The sequence below is a fragment of the Lycorma delicatula genome, chromosome 1 (genome assembly GCF_047948215.1).
Source record: "Lycorma delicatula isolate Av1 chromosome 1, ASM4794821v1, whole genome shotgun sequence".
Taxonomy (NCBI): Eukaryota; Metazoa; Arthropoda; class Insecta; order Hemiptera; family Fulgoridae; genus Lycorma; species Lycorma delicatula.
Window position 1 is genome coordinate 356818383 of NC_134455.1, and position 16471 is coordinate 356834853.

General features: G+C 33.0%; 1 protein-coding gene across 1 annotated transcript in view; it reads right to left on the reverse strand.

Moving 5' to 3' along the window:
- LOC142318421 (dynein regulatory complex protein 1) overlaps positions 1–16471 on the reverse strand; it is a 112848-nt gene that overhangs the window by 69722 nt on the left and 26655 nt on the right. Inside the window, exons 7-8 of the mRNA XM_075355006.1 lie at positions 13859–14075; positions 11331–11418 (exon numbers count right to left, since the gene is read on the reverse strand). Coding sequence (XP_075211121.1) covers positions 11331–11418; positions 13859–14075 — 305 coding nt within the window. The remainder of the gene's footprint in view (positions 1–11330; positions 11419–13858; positions 14076–16471) is intronic.

Consider the following 16471-nt stretch of genomic DNA (forward strand, 5'->3'; position numbering starts at 1 on the left):
TTATACAATAGCCAGATTAATTTTGCACATACACACCAAATTTGAAACATTTTGTACATAAATAAAAAATTCGTAACTTTTTTTAAAAAATAAATACTTTCTTATTTCACCTTGATAGAGAACAACATAAAACAAGATGAAAAGTAATGGTTATAGATTATGAAGACAGTTTATAAAGAAAAAAAATTATGAAAAAAACACTTATAAGGACAGTTTATGAAGAAAATAAACTACCCACACTGCTAACTAAAAATGCATTTCAAAGAAGGATAACAAAGACTGTGTTAATTAGCAGTTATGAACTGTAGAGCGTTTTGTATAAAGGTATCTTTCCATTTTTTCAAACAAATGTTGATTTTTTTTTTCTTTTCCCTCATTTTATTTTTAGAGTTTGCAACACAGCATACACAACAGTTCCTTTCCATTTTGTTTGGCAATTTATCAAACAACAACTCTGGATTAGCATCATCCCCAATACTACCACCTATACTAAGATCACTAACTACTAGATCAGTGTCTTTCATCATTATCTTCCTTTTGTTTTAACCATTCTTCTGATAAGCTTTCAATCAAAGAAATAGTATAGTCAAGGCAAGAAAGAAGTTTGACTGTGTTTGGTTCATAAATAAAGTAAGAATTGAGAACCATACAAGCAAAAATGGTGAATGTAACCTTTTTCCAATATTTCATTGTTTTTCTGTCATCTAGATATTGGTATAACATAAGATAAGAACCATCTACTCCACCCATAAAATCATTGCAATTTCTAATCATTCTTGGCTTGCTGGTTATAGTCATCATTGCACCCTTTCTTTTTGATCTTCTCTCATCTAATGCCAACCGCATCAGTAGATAAGACCAAAACCTGCTTCTTTTGAGTTTTCTTTGTGTTTGTAGCCAGCATAAGTATGCTATCTTTATGTAAATATCTTTTTTCACCAACACCAAATTTTCATAACATTTCAGCAGGAATACCCTGACGATTTGATCTTAGCGTACTCATTAGGAATGTACATTTTGAATACAAAAATTTGGCCAGATTTGTTGAAGTAAAAAATTATCAATGAACACATGAAATCCTTTGGTCAATACATTAGCAGCCTCCAAAAGCTTCACTAAAACAGTATAACATAATATAACCCTTTTTCTTTTATCTCCTTCTTATATTCATTCCTAGCACCCTTGTAAATAAAAAAATTAATGCAATCATGGGTTACTACATTGCACAACATCCACAACTTCACACCCCATCTCCAATGTTTCTTGGGCAAGTACTAAAGTAAAAGAAAGTGCTTATACTCTCATCTATTGTTAAATTCTTTCACGGAGTGAAATGAAATTTGAAAACTCTATTTGCATGTTTAACTAATGGAGCAAATCTTGCACAAGAGTCATTAGTTACGTTGGCTTGATTTTGGTAGGGTTGTTGTATCCACAATATGAAAGAACTGAAGAATTCCTTGAAATCTGTTGTGTGTAAATATCCTCCCTAACTAAGGGATATATTGGGGTGAATTAGTCCACCAGTAATTGCATAATACCAGTAATTGCACCATAAATTGCTCGTTTCTTGTTTACTCCCATATTTATCAGTACAATAATAAACATTTGTATTTCTAAAACAGTAACTGGTTTCCATTGTTTTGTTCAATTATGCTCTTTCAGATTGTTTTTATTTTTTTTAGAAATTTTTTGGCATACTTATTAGTATATTTTATTATTGAATCTAGAAAGGCAACAGTAAAAAACATATGAAAATAAAAAACTGGTAGAGAGTTCGTGGGGGGCAGGGCAGTGTCTTGTACCAGGCTGTTGTAGAAAACTAAATTATGTATGAAGCCATCAGTATCTTCTTCGACAACTTCCATTCAATACTGTGGTCTGATTCAGTTCTTGATTCATTTTCATTAAACTATCTAGTCAGGCTTGCCTCTAGGTCTACGCACGGGAATAAAATGATTTTCACCATTACGGCTACAGTCATCTGATTCTGAAGACAAAAAATTATGAAAATTCACTTTACCTAATCCTGATGTAGGTAGTAGTCAGTATCACTACCTGCGTTACCTGCAACTGAACTACTAAAAGAATCACTAACTAAACTGAGACCAAATTGCTGGAGTTTGTCTTGGAAGGCACCATGACCAGAAAGAAATTGTGTCACATACTTGTTAGGGTGAACCAAAGGAGCACCCCTCACACAAACAATTTCTGAGAAGAGATCATGCATATAACATCCACCCTCTGCCCCATCCCATCTGGCCTGTCATAAAGCACTTTCATGCCATTCTATCTCGCAAATTTTTTCTGAAGTCAATTCACCTGACTTCTTACCAACATACATAATGCTGCTGCTTTGCTGATGCAATTAAATCTATTGGTTTCACACCTGCAATCACCAAGGATGTCTTCCCTGAATTAGTACAGTAACCTCCTGTTACCGTTAATAATAAAAGGCATTGAGCTCTTAATAATATATCCCAAAAACTTTTAAATTTTAGCCTATCCACCCAAACAGGCGCTGCATGCACCATAATTACCTTGAACATGCCCTTACTCAGGATACTCAGTCTTAAAATTAACCCCAATCAGGATTGACAACTCGTCGAATACCAAAGAAGGAACAACAGGCCTTCTCCACAACATTATTAAGGTACTTCTAGAACTACCATTTCTCATCCAGAAACACCCTGAGATACTTTTGATCTTGAACTTATTTAATACAAAGGCCTGAAATCAAAACATGATCCTGACGCCTCACTGCCAAACGGCCTTTAAGAAGCATCATTGTGGTCTTCTCCGCGGTGAAGTCATCTTATGTTGATGACTCCACAACTCAAGTATCCTACATACCTCGGTGGCTCGAAACTCAACCTCCCTACGTGAGCTTCCTTCAACCAGCAGGAGCTCATTGTCAGCATAAGCCAAGATGACACCTACCAGGCAATATCTAATTCCACCATCCACAACAATGGACCCAACATGGTGCCCTGAACACAACCCTTGGACAGCATCTTGCCTACCTCATACCTTTTTTCCCCCTGTTTAGCCTGCGGGAATCACCATCAGAATCACCATACTTCAGAGAATGAATGAGAATGATGTGTACGAGTGTAGTCTTGTACAATCTCAGGTCAACCATCTTAGAGATGTATGGTTAATTAAAACCCAACCACCAAAGAACATTGATATCCACGATCTAGTATTCAAATCTGTATAAAAGTAACTGCCTTTACTAGGATTTGAACGATGGAATTCTCGACTTCGAAGTCAGCTGATTTGCGAAGACGCATTTACCACTAGACCTACCTTGTGGGTTGCCTACCTCATACCTTCTTTTTCCTGTTTAGCCTCCGGTACCTTTCATATAATACTTCAGAGGATGAATGAGGATGATATATATGAGGGTAAAGAGAAGTTTAGTCTTGTACAGTCTCAGTACGACTATTCCTGAGATGTGTGGTTAATTGAAACCCAACCACCAAAGAACACCGGTATCCACGATCTAGCATTCATGTAAAAATAACTGGCTTTACTACGACTTGAACGCTGGAACTCTCGGCTTCCAAATCAGCTGATTTGGGAAGACGCGTTCACCACTAGACCAACCCGGTGGGTTAAGCCAGTGGGTCTGCCTACCTCATGCCTGCCCTTACGGAGCAGCACACCCCAATACCTGATGTAACTTTGCATTACTCACAGTTCAACAGCAGACAACCACAGGTTATTAAACGCACCGGAGATGTCCAGGAAAATTCCCAGGACATATTCCTCCTTGCTGGCTCTTACCATACTCATCACGCAGAGTATAACATCCTCAGTACCCTTTTCAAGACGAACCCGTACTAATTTTCCATCAATAAGCTTTGTGAGATCAGCCTCTCATTTGTACGCAGGTACAGAAACTATTCGAAGACCTTACCAATAACCGGCAGCAACATCAAGGGTCTATACAATGATGTAACAACGGGATCCTTGTTGCCTCCTTTAAATAACAATTTTAAACGACTTCCCATGGATCCTTGTTCCCCTACTCATGCACAAAGGAATTCCTCTTTACCATCTGAACTTTGTGATAATATTATCTACAATTTCTGTACCCAGTCATATGAACTGCCCGCCATTCCGGATCACCCTAATGTTAAGAACCTCCCTGCACATGACTGACAGCCTGTTTCAAAGCTGACAATTTCCTCCTTCACCATGGAGCAAGCCTCTCTTGACCAGAACTGCAGAGAATTGAATTTTTGGTGGCATCAATAAAGGCCGCCAACAGTCTCGCTGCCAGGTCCTCCAAATCCAGAACCTCCAGACTCCGATCCAAAAGTCAAAGCCTGGCTGAAAGAAAATGAGCAAATTTTTTCTAGTCTGCATGCCTGTGAAGAAAACGACCCTGCTGAACCGGAACATTACTGGTAGCCCTCACTCAAACCAACATCAATCTCATAAAGAATCAATCGATGATTACTTTAGCAATCATCAACTACCTTCCAGTTACAAACTTTGGCAGGGATACACCTACCAATGGTAATGTCGATGTTCGTTCCTCCAAACAACCATTGCCCATCTACATTACCTGCGTAGGTGGGCAACTCCCCAGGTACATTAAATACCTGATGACCATACTGGACTAAAAAGCCTTCTACTAATTCACTGCCATCATTGGTGAAACCGCTGTGCCACAAATGTGACTTAGCATTCACATCTGCACCAATAAGGATTGGACTTGAATCGAAGGATATTATCCCAGACCTTACAATGACGATCAGCAGGATCTCTATACTGAAAATATGAATTTGCAACATACAGATGGAAATACAGAACATCCACATGGACCACAACGTGATGATTATTTGAGAGCTGTCAATTGAAGATGCAATCACCTCTCTTTTGCGCAAAACAGCGGACATACTCTGTTAACCAAAATAAAACCTCTTGCAACGAGAAAAACCTGGCAGTTATGCTGATGTAATAAAACAACATCCAACTCTCAACATAGAACATAGAACATAGAACATAGAACATCTCACCAAACTGAATGTGACCAATGTAGGCATCCTGTACATTTAATTGACCAAATCTAACCATTAAATATTGAGTTGTAATAGATTTCAACAGCTCTCACATGTTAGTGTTCACATTCTTTACTATTGATGTGGTCTTTTTTAAGAGCACTTGCAATTAATACAAGTCGGACTCTCTCTTCTTAGGACACTTGTGCCCCTCGATGTCACAATGAGCACATACTGCAGGATGATTACAGAACTTAGTCCTGTGATGAATAAGTTTGCAAAATACAAACTTATGCGCATGCAGACTATTTGTTGCTCGACATTTTCAGGTTGACATTAGATCTCTTAAGTGTTGGAAAAACCAAACTAAATGGGTAATCATTGAAAATCTCATCGGGTACCTGGTTAGCTAAGGGAATTTAGGGTTCTGCCAGATCTTTCCTGTGATTTGGTTTTGTTGTTCTTCTGTTATACGGTTTCATATTTTTGTAGTGTTTTGTTTATTTATTTTTATGTCTTGTTTTATATTATGGTGTGGTTGTATGTTGAACTCAACTTCTAACCTAACGGGCAGGTAGTTGCGTTTTTAATTTCAGTTCCTTTATGTCACTCAGTCTTGTTAAAGACTCAACATAGATGTTTGTTTTAAAGAATTCATTTACTAGTTGTACACCGATGGGAATCCTGACTGAAGGAAGAAAAAGGCTGACAGATGCCTTTTTCCAAGGTTCTGAAGAAAACCTCCGGTAAAGCCCATAAGGGCTAGGTACGGAGAGGGTGGCATGGTGACCAAAACTGCTATATGGAGGGTGTCTTTTCCTACGGGGTCAGGATGGTCTCGCGATAGACTATGTAATATATAATATATGGATTGTTATATCAAAAGCACATAAAACTTATTACTTTCATGATATGAAGTGAGTTTTGCAAAGAGTATTTTTCCTGATTCAGAGAAGTATAAATTCTTTGAGAAAATATAATAATTTGTATTTTTTATGAATTTTTTTTATATCTATATATACCAGACACTGGCACTTTACACGAGAAACCTTGATGTCTGTAAAAGAAGGCATAGGTAGTTTAAGGGTTAATACATAAGATTTATTTGTATTTATTTACAGAATTTAACCAAACAATCAAGACTACTCTACTTGCGTATGACAAAATCTAAATTATAACTTAAACATAGTTAAAATCTATTACGAAACATTAAATTTCAAAATAATGTATAAATGGAATAATATGTCCTCTTTATACTGACAAAAAATACTTACAGAGTAAACATTTTTACACTACACAGCAGTGAACAATCTAATCCAAAAAAAGAGAATCTTTGTTCTGTTGTAGGGAATTTTCATTCTGTGGCAAAATGTTTGCTTATTGTTGTTTCAGGTTATGTTGTTATTTCATATACAAACACAATTAGTGGTTTTTGTGGTTTTATAATACATTGTCAATTAGTTTATGTTTGTTATTTGTTTCTAGTTAATACAATGGATATAACGAAAGTGGTCAAAAATTGTTGCTGTCCCAACACACACAAATGACTCAAAGACAGATTGTCAGTGAGTGTAGTGTGGGGTTAGGCACTGTAAATGAAATCGTGAAAAGGTTTAAGGAAACAGGTTTCATCTCTCCAGAGAGAAAACGAGAATGTGGATGGAAAACGAAAATCACGCCTATACAGGATTGATTACTAATAAGAAAAAGCAAAATTAATTCACAATTGTCAGCTGTTGACCTTAATAGGGACTTGAGAGCCAATGTTTCTGATGTAACAGTTTGTAGAAGATTGTTGGCAGTGGGTAGGATTGCTCGGAAACCTAAAAAGAAGCAGTTACTGACACAGGTTATGAAGACACAAAGACTTCAATGGGCAAAGGATCATAAAGAATGGATTATTGAGATGTGGTAAAGTTATTTTTTCATATGCGACTTACTTCTTGGTTCACATGAGAGAGAATAGCCTACATTCATAAGTCAGCAAATGAGAAGATTACTACGCCAGCATATCTGCAAAAAGCTCCCAAACACCTAGCCAAAAAGATGTTTTGGGGATGTCTTACATATGAAAGGCCAGAAGCACTTATGCCTGTGGATGGGATGATGAGATACATCACATCACTGTGGATGGGACGAATACATTAACATATGCCAAAGAAAAATAGTCCTACTTATGCAGAACACAAAACTCATTTTCCAATAGGACCTTGCACCATGTCACACGTCAAAGAAAGCAAAAGAGTTCTTCAAAAACCAAAATATTCGACTGCTCTCGTGGTCAGGGAACTCCCACAACCTGAACCACACTAAAAATTTATGGACCGTACTAAAAAAAAACACTTCGGAAAATGAATTGTAGAACAAAAACTGACCTTTTTAGTGCAGTGATGCAGGTTTGGTTTTGAGGTGAAGAAAACAAAAATTATTGTCCTACCTTAGTGCAATCAATGCCAAAGAGGATTAATGAGATAATCAAAAACAAAGGACACATAAACTACTAAATTTGAGTAAGTTTGAGTGTTAAACATTTTTTCTTTTAAAAATAAAATTTTCTGTTAAAAATACTGTGCTCAGATTACTTTGTTTGTCACTGTATAATGCACTCTGATAACATTTTTGGGTCATTCCATGTCAAGTGGTCCAGTTTTGAAAATCGTTCCCAATTGACAATCTCCAAATATCATCATATTTTTGGTGGTCGTTCCCTCCCCATGGTCTGAAATGCCATTTTACCAAATTGCAGCTCTTTAGCTGCTATGGCTGATTTTTTGTGGACTCTTGAAAAAGGGGTACTTATATGAGGGCTGTCTGAAACATTTTGAGCCTCAACATTAAGATAGCAGCACTTATCAACAAAAGTTAGGGAATGTACTTGCCCATGCATTGAAAGGTACTCATTAAAATTTTAGACATTTTGGGCAATCAGTTGTTGTTTGATAATCATTTGAGTAAGTCTTTGTGAGTGAAAATGGAGTTCAAATGTCAGTCATTTGTGAAAATGGAAAAAATCGAATACATGCCGTGATGAAATACTTGCATTTTAAAAGCAATATGCCAACACAAATTAAAACTGAGTTGAGCCTCTGTCCCATCATTTGCCACTGTGAAAAGATGGGCAGATAAATTTAAACATGGTTGTACCAGCTTGGTTGATCACAAGCATTCAGGATGGCCAAAAACTGCAACCATCACCAATATCATCGAAAACATTCACCAAATGGATCTGGACGACTGACAAATTAAGGTTATAGAGATAGCAGAGGCTATGGGCATATGGAAGGAACATTTTTGTCATAAATTAACTGAAGAATTGGATATGTGTAAGCTATCCACACACTGGGTGTCACATTTGCTCAATTTGGACCAAAAATGCATTTAAATGAACATTCCAAGGCCTGCTGGAGCAGTTTAAGTAATACGCATCAGATTTCTTGTGTCGATTCATAACTGTAAATGAAACATGGATCCACCACTATACTCCTGAGAAGAAACAATAATCAAAACAGTGGACTACAAAGGGTGAACCTGCTCTGAAAAAGGCGAAGATGGTTCCATCGGCTAGGAAGGTGATGGCAACTGTTTTTTTTTTGGGATGGTAATGAAATTTTGTTTATTAATTATCTTCAGAAAGACACATGTAAAACATATGTATGGACACATTTAAAAACTGTTATCTTTGATTAACAATTTTGACAGCAATATTAAAGATGCAGCTGAATTTTGGTCCTGTTGGTTAACTTTTTATCCTTCATCCAAATAAGTTAGTCACAAGTTTCTTTTGAAACCTGGTTTTGAGATATAGCAGCTGAAATTCAGCCAAAACATTGTCTAAACATTTTGGAAGTCAAAGTTTGAGCTTATATATTTCCTTATCAAATTTATTAATCGGAATGAGACTTTGTAATTTGAAAAAGGGAATAATTATGTGTAGGATCCTGCAGATCAAAGCAATTAGAATCTTATGTAAGGGGAAATCCACCACCAAATTGGGTCAAAGATTTTTTATCATGATTTTTAAGCCCATTTTCAAAGGTTTATATCTTAGGTATACCTTTTCAGATTTTTTTTAGTTTTATAATACATGGAAAAGGCAGCTTTTAAACAACATAATCCATGCATTTCATGGCATGCATTACAATTCATGGCATGCGCCATGATCTCATTGCTGTTCATATTTTTTTGACTGAACTGATCAAATACAAACAGTGACTGAAATAAAACATATACACTACTTCAGTGATGGTTCAGCTGCTCAATACAAGAATTTCAAAAATTTTATCAATATGTGCCACCATGAAAAAGATTTTGGGATAACAGCTGAATGGAACTTCTTTGGTACTAACCATGGAAAATAACCTGGTGATGGAATTGGAGGTACTACAAAACGTACGAGGTAACAGCTTGTGCCAGTCTTTAGCGACCTATAGAAAAACAGATATTGACACCAAGAGACTAATTTGAATTTTGTAAAGAAAATATACCAGGAATCAGGTTTTTTTTTTATTCCAAGAGAAGAAGTTGAGAGAATCCAACCTGAACAGGAAAGCTGGTTTAGTAGTGGTCACACAATTGCTGGAACAAGAGAGAACCACCAGTTTAAGCCAGTTAGCAAAGCTAAAATCCAAGTCAGCAGTCTATAATCTCAAGGCACTTATCACTTACCAGCTTGCAGCCAGGCTAATGTGTGGCTTGCATGTATGATGACAATACTTGGTGATTGGAAATATATGTGATATATCTTTTGAAGAAAATGATGCCCTCATTAGTTTTATGCACCCACATGGTGAAGCTCATTCTTATCATTGGCCCCCTAGAAAGGTCACTTGCTGGATTCCAGAACAGCACATTTTTGCTACTCTTGAAGCTCCATCAATGACATCACCAGGACAACAATATATGAATCCAGGATTCATCCAGTCTATGATTGAAAAACAATATAAGCTGAAGTGGAATTAAAAGTATTGTGCTAAAAGGTTTCTGACTACTTTAGATGTTTTTACTTTATTTTGAAGCTACTGCATTGTTTAAAATTACTGTTATTTCTACTATGACTAAATTTCATTTTGTTTATGATTTTAGTATTTTTGTGCATGTATAATAAATATTTAAAAAAATTGTAATTGCTGTAACAGATATAATTAGTTAAAACTGTCTCCTCTGCTTCAGTAGGAAGAAAGGTACAGCTAATACAGCTCTAATAAGGTACAACTTTGTATTAACAGGCAGCAAAACAGAAGATATTACTTAATAAGAAATTACTCTCTACTAGAGAGTATTCATTTAATCCATAAATATTATGGAAAACTTGCTCCTTGTGTGAAAGATGGATTATCTTTCAACTGGTTTTATTGTCAGTTATAAATTACAGGTCAAAAAATAAACTGCATAATTTTGCAGTTTAAAAGGTCATCTTTCTAACTATTATAAAACTAACCAAATCTTATACGGTATACTTGAGATATAACATTTCAAATGTAGGTCAAAAAAGAACTAAAAAACTTTTGACCAAATTTGATGATGAATATCTCCTAACATAAGTCTCCAGTTGCTTTGAAGCTTTAGGATATTAACACACAATTATGCCCTTTTTCAGGTTACAAAAACTCATTCAGATTAAAATACTAGATAGGAATTATATAAGCTCAAACTTTGACTTACAAAATGATGCAACAACTTTTTAGCAGAATTTCAGCTGCTATATCTCAAAACCAGGTACTAAGGAAACTTTCAAATAACATATTTGAATTCAGCATAAAATGTTAACCAGAAGTACTAAAATTCAAACCTATAGCTTTATTATAGCCTTCAAACTATAGAATTTTTTTGCATGTATGCGTGAACTACCACTAAGTACACTTTTTTCAAGAGATCACAGAAAATCAGAATAGCAGATGGAGAGCTATAATTTGGTAAAATGGCATTTAAAACCACAGCGAATGTCCACGAAAAATTTGATGAAATTTGGAGGTATCGACTAGGGACCCGTGATCCATTTAACATGGAATGACCCTGTAACTAAATAACTCGGTTTTTTTTAAAATTAAAATCCAATTTATCAAAGGATTTTTCTAAACTAAATTATTAAACATTCCTCTTAAATAATCTTTTTATAAAACTAGGATAGGCATGCATCAATTAAATTTTTCTCAATTTCTTTTCGTGTGCAGTGATCTTGCACAGGACTGAGTAGCAATAAAAAATATTCTAGTTAATAAAATATTGCCACTTTCAAAAATCTATTTTTTTTAAATTTAATAAAAAAATATATATATTAGTAATTCTTAAAATTTAATTTTAAAAATTGTTGTTACAGACCAAAATTTAAATATTTAACATAACTTTCAGGTGGCATCCATGGTAATCCCAAAATTTGATCATATACTAAATTATCTGTTGTCATTATCTGTAAACAAAAAGAAATTTCAAGTTAAAACTACAAAAATATAAAATATTTAACTAAAACTTTACAGGTGTACAATGCATATATAACTTAACATAATGACCCTGAAAAAAATATGTATACAACACCAAATACATACCTATGAAAATTACAAAAGAGATCATAACATATCATGGCTTGGAGACTATTTATGTAAAACTGAAACAATTAGTCAAATCCAAAATCAAATTTTCCTAAAATTTTGAAAAAAACAAAATAACTATAAAAAAACTACTTCCCTCTATACAATAATTGAAGCATAAATAGATGTTTCAATAAAGGTAATAGTGTAAGACAATGGCTGATACAGAAAGATTGTAACCCTTTTTCTGGATTTAAACGAAGACAGTAAGTTTTTCATAAACTGCTTTTTGTACAAATAAAAGCATCGGTTATATTCTTTCTAATGTACACAGAACGCAATGGATGTAATCAAAACTCTTTCTTTATTAAAAAAGGGTTTAAATTATTATATTTTTCTTTCCCTAAGCAAGAACCAACATTTTCTTTATTGAAAACAATAATAACATTAATTAAATTCATGGGAAACCAATACAAAATGAGTAATATGAAATACATTATAACTTTTTTAGTAAATAAATAAATTGGGAATATACCAGAATAACTTTGCCTTGTGTAAGCAAATGCATTTATTAAAACAGCTTGCAAATTAAGGGTAATTTACAATACCCTTATTAAAAATGACAATTTCTTTTTAATATGAGCAGACATTAAATTTTCTAATAAACCAGAATTTTCTTTATTTTTTTAAACAAAATATTCAGTTTAAATTTAAATTCAGGATAATTTTTATCATAACATATCTAACAACAACAACTCTATATCAACACAAAGTAATACTTGCAGCTAAATTAAAGACAATACAAATAAAAAGTATAAACAAAGACAATGTGTATGCAACTAAAATTATTTATAGATAATAACAACGAAACATAACGGGTTTACACAGGCAGTTTGTTATTGTATTTATGGCTACAGCAAACAGGGTAACACTTAGGACACTTCCCTGCGGTATTCCATTTTCTAGTACAAAATTTTTGAATACTGTTATTTCAACTCAATCTCTAAAGGGTCAATTACTGAGAAAACCTAACATAAATGGAAGGAGATTCCCTCATAAGCTCCATTCATGTAGTGTATTTAGGATTTCTCTCCTGCAAGCCTTTCACATATAAAAAAATATAAATAGGTTTTGGCAAAGTTTGTCAAATCAGATTCCACGTTCATCTGATTTGACATCTCTAGATTTCTACCTGTAGGGTTATCTTAAAGGAAAGGTCTATAAAAGCAGGCCACACAAACTGGAGGATTGGCACACAAGATGAACATAAAAGAGATTAAAAACATCAGTACACATGACCTCCACAAAGTGGTTTTAAACATGGTAAAAAAAGTTTGTACAATGCTTACTGAACAGGGCAGCCATTTTAAGCATATGTTGTGAAAATAAATCTTTAAATATTATTACTTAATTAATGCCTTATTTTATTTATTTTTACTACTTTGATGTGCATGAATTTTGTACCTCTCTCTACAATAAAACATTTTAAAAATATTTAGATCAAAACATTTCAGTTTTCTTTGAAACTATCCTGTGATTTTGCTATTGTTTTCAGAATGACATCTGACTAGGTGATTAGGCAGAAAGTGTTAAGAATGTGGTAAAAAACTACTTATAATTTAATAATTGTTGTATTTTAACATATTCATAACATCAAGTGTTCACGTGTGGTCATTTTTATGTATTTGTAGAATATCTATACCACAGTTCTCCAGAAACATAGAAACTGTTCCAGTGGTACAATGTTTGACATTGGTCAAACAGGGTACAATATTATATAAAATAAAAGTGAACACATAATGACCTTACATTTCATATCAGTCACCATTTGCCATCACATCAGAGATAAATTACAAATCCACAAAAATTGACAAAAGTTAACATAACATCATCAATGACCGTAGGACATTGATGATGTTATAAAAACCAGTAGAAATACTTGTTCTGCAGTTGTTTTTTTTTTTTTTTTTAAGTACTAGCTGTTTATTTTTAACACTCTTTTTTTGGATTTCTTTTACTTAAAACCTGTTTATATTTATCTTTGTACTCCCTTTTAACTACTGACGATGACTGTTTAACGTGTGTTATATTTTTATTTGTAATTGATTTTCAAAATTATGAAGAAATAAGAGTTAAAAAAAATGTTCCAGGTTTATTCAAAAAGTATTTGTAATTTTTAAAATACAAGTACTACTACTTTATAAATTACCTACAATAATTCTTGGTTTTTATATGTTAATGAATTATAATGAGTTATGAGTTATAATGAGCCCAAGACAAGTAAATTTCAGTACACAATTTAAACTACTCAATAAGGTTTACCTTTGTAATCAATACATGTATTTTCTCTTTATTAAATTTCCAGACCTCTTGAAATTTTACTTCATTTACCGATGAAAAAAGCTTAGATTTCTTCTGAACATCATTAATTTTTGTATGTAAACTTTCAACGTCGCCTCTTAAACGTTTTATTTCTAAATTTGAATTTTCTGTCACTTGTTTAATTTGTTTACGAAGTTTAGTAGCAATATCCTGTAATCTATATTATACAAAATTAGTTTTACAACTTTTAAATTAAATTTAAAATATAAAAATTATGTCTAAATACTGATATAATACCAGAAGTTATAAAAATATATGCTTATTTTAAAACACAGTAATATAAACATCCAGATTTGGGAATACAGTCCAGGTGGTATCTGTTTTGGGTGACTTTTTCTATATGATTGCGAATTTTTGCTTTAATACCTCCAGAATACAATCAAAAATGATTACTTCATTATGCGCCAGTTGAAAAAGGTGCGCTTAAATTTTTATTAGACAAAATATTTAAAAAAATTGCAAATATATCCATTTTTCTCTTACTTCCCTAGATAACGTGATAACTGTTAATTTTAGAGGAAAGATCGAGAGAGAAAAAAGTTTTGTTATTAAATTTTACACATAATATGGTGCAAATTGAAAAATATGTTATTATTGATGCAAAAATAGCTGTATATAACTGTCAAAATAAATATCTGTGTTAAAAATGTAAAAAAAAAAAAAAAAAAAAAAAATTTGGGAGAATTTTTTTGAATACTTATATTATACATAGCCTCAAAGAACTTTTTTATATGATATGATAAAGCAACACACCAAATTTCAATAAAATTGGTGAGACATTTTTTTGCAAAATAATTTTGCAATCCAGATTTAAAAAAAAGAGATTTTTCCAAATTGTGTAGAGCTTCAAAGTCTCTAGATACTTAAAAATTTAATCACATAAAAGAGCGCTCAAACTTGCAAATGCATTTTGAAAATTAAAATTGGTTAATTAGGAGAGCCTAAGGAATTTTTCAAACATACTTGCAATTTAAATTTTTTTTTTTTAAATCGACGTCTTGTAATTTAAAAAGTTCAAATATCATACTGCAAACACGAATTATTGCTAAATATCGGGTCAATTAATTTATCAATAATATTTTATTTCAAAAGTTGCATAATGGTGGTCAACTTTGATCAGTTATATCTGTGGAGATAATTAACAAATTGCAACATTTCTTTTTTAAAAGAAGCATTTTTCTGAGTACTTTTTAAGCCGTGCTTTTTAAAATTAATTTAGATAAAACTTTGTGAAGATACTCAATTTGTTTAAAAGCAAAAAAACTGCAAGTATGTTTGAAAAATTCCCTAGGCTCTCCTAATTAACCAATTTTAATTTTCAAAATGCATTTGCAAGTTTAAGTGCTCTTTTATATGTAATTAAATTTTAAAATATCTAATCTGAAGTTTCAGACATGTCCATTAAGTTGTGTACTTGTGGGACTGAGTAAAGCAAAAACGTTTTGACATTTTCTGAAAAATAGGTATTACTGTCCTTGCTGTTATAAGGTACTTTGTTTTAATAGGTTCTCCTTATGAACATACAAAAAGTGTTAATTCCACTTTTAAGGATTTTTCTCCTTTGTTTTCAATGGGGAAAAAGTGGGCTGCTGAATATAAAAATGGAAGTTCATCCATTCAAGATGATGAACACTTGGGATGCACAAAAATCACTACGATAAAATTGTCAAAAAATCCACAATGATAAATTAAATGATCGCCAATTAAAAATATGAAAGCTTGTTTACATTGTAAATGTCTCAAATGACCATATCCACTTTTTGGTATGGAAAAGCTTAATGGGTGCTGCATTTGTTAACAGCTGACCAAAAACGCATTTGACTGAACTCTTCTCCAGGGTGTTTATACTTATTTAAATGCGATTCTGCTCAGTTTCTTCAACATTTTAAAATAGCAGATGGATTCACTGTTTGGTTTCTGATCAAGCAAGTGAAAGTGTACAAACGCAAAAACAGTTCCATATGCAGGAAAAGTCATGGCTACAATTTTTTGGGTTTTTTGTCATGTGGTATTTATAGACAACCTGGAAAAAGACAACATTTTACCAGGGAGTATTATATTTCATTAGTGGATGGACCATTTCAAAGGCGTTATTCAGGCTAAATATTCACATCTAGCCAAAAAGAAAGTGCTTTTTCATCAAGATAATGTGCCTGCACACATATCTGGTTATTGCTATAAAACTCCATGACCTAAGCTTTGATGTGTTTCCATATGCATCAACATATTTGGTTTTAAATGATTACTTCCCCTTCCTAAAGCTGAAGAAATGGTACACTGGATGAAACCATCTGCTTATTTTGCAAAGTTGAACAAATTGTTTTATACTAAAAGTATTAAAAAGTTGCTCTATTAATAAGTCATTGCTCTAAATGTATCTAATTGCAAGAACTATATTGAAAAATAAATAAAAAATTCTAAAAAACTTTGTTTTCTTAAACAACCGTCATAATATGTTAAACACATAACATTTTAATCATAACTTTTTATTTCCTTTTTAAATAGTTTTTATTCTTCTCTAGCTCACAATAAATAAGTGAAGGGAAATCATGA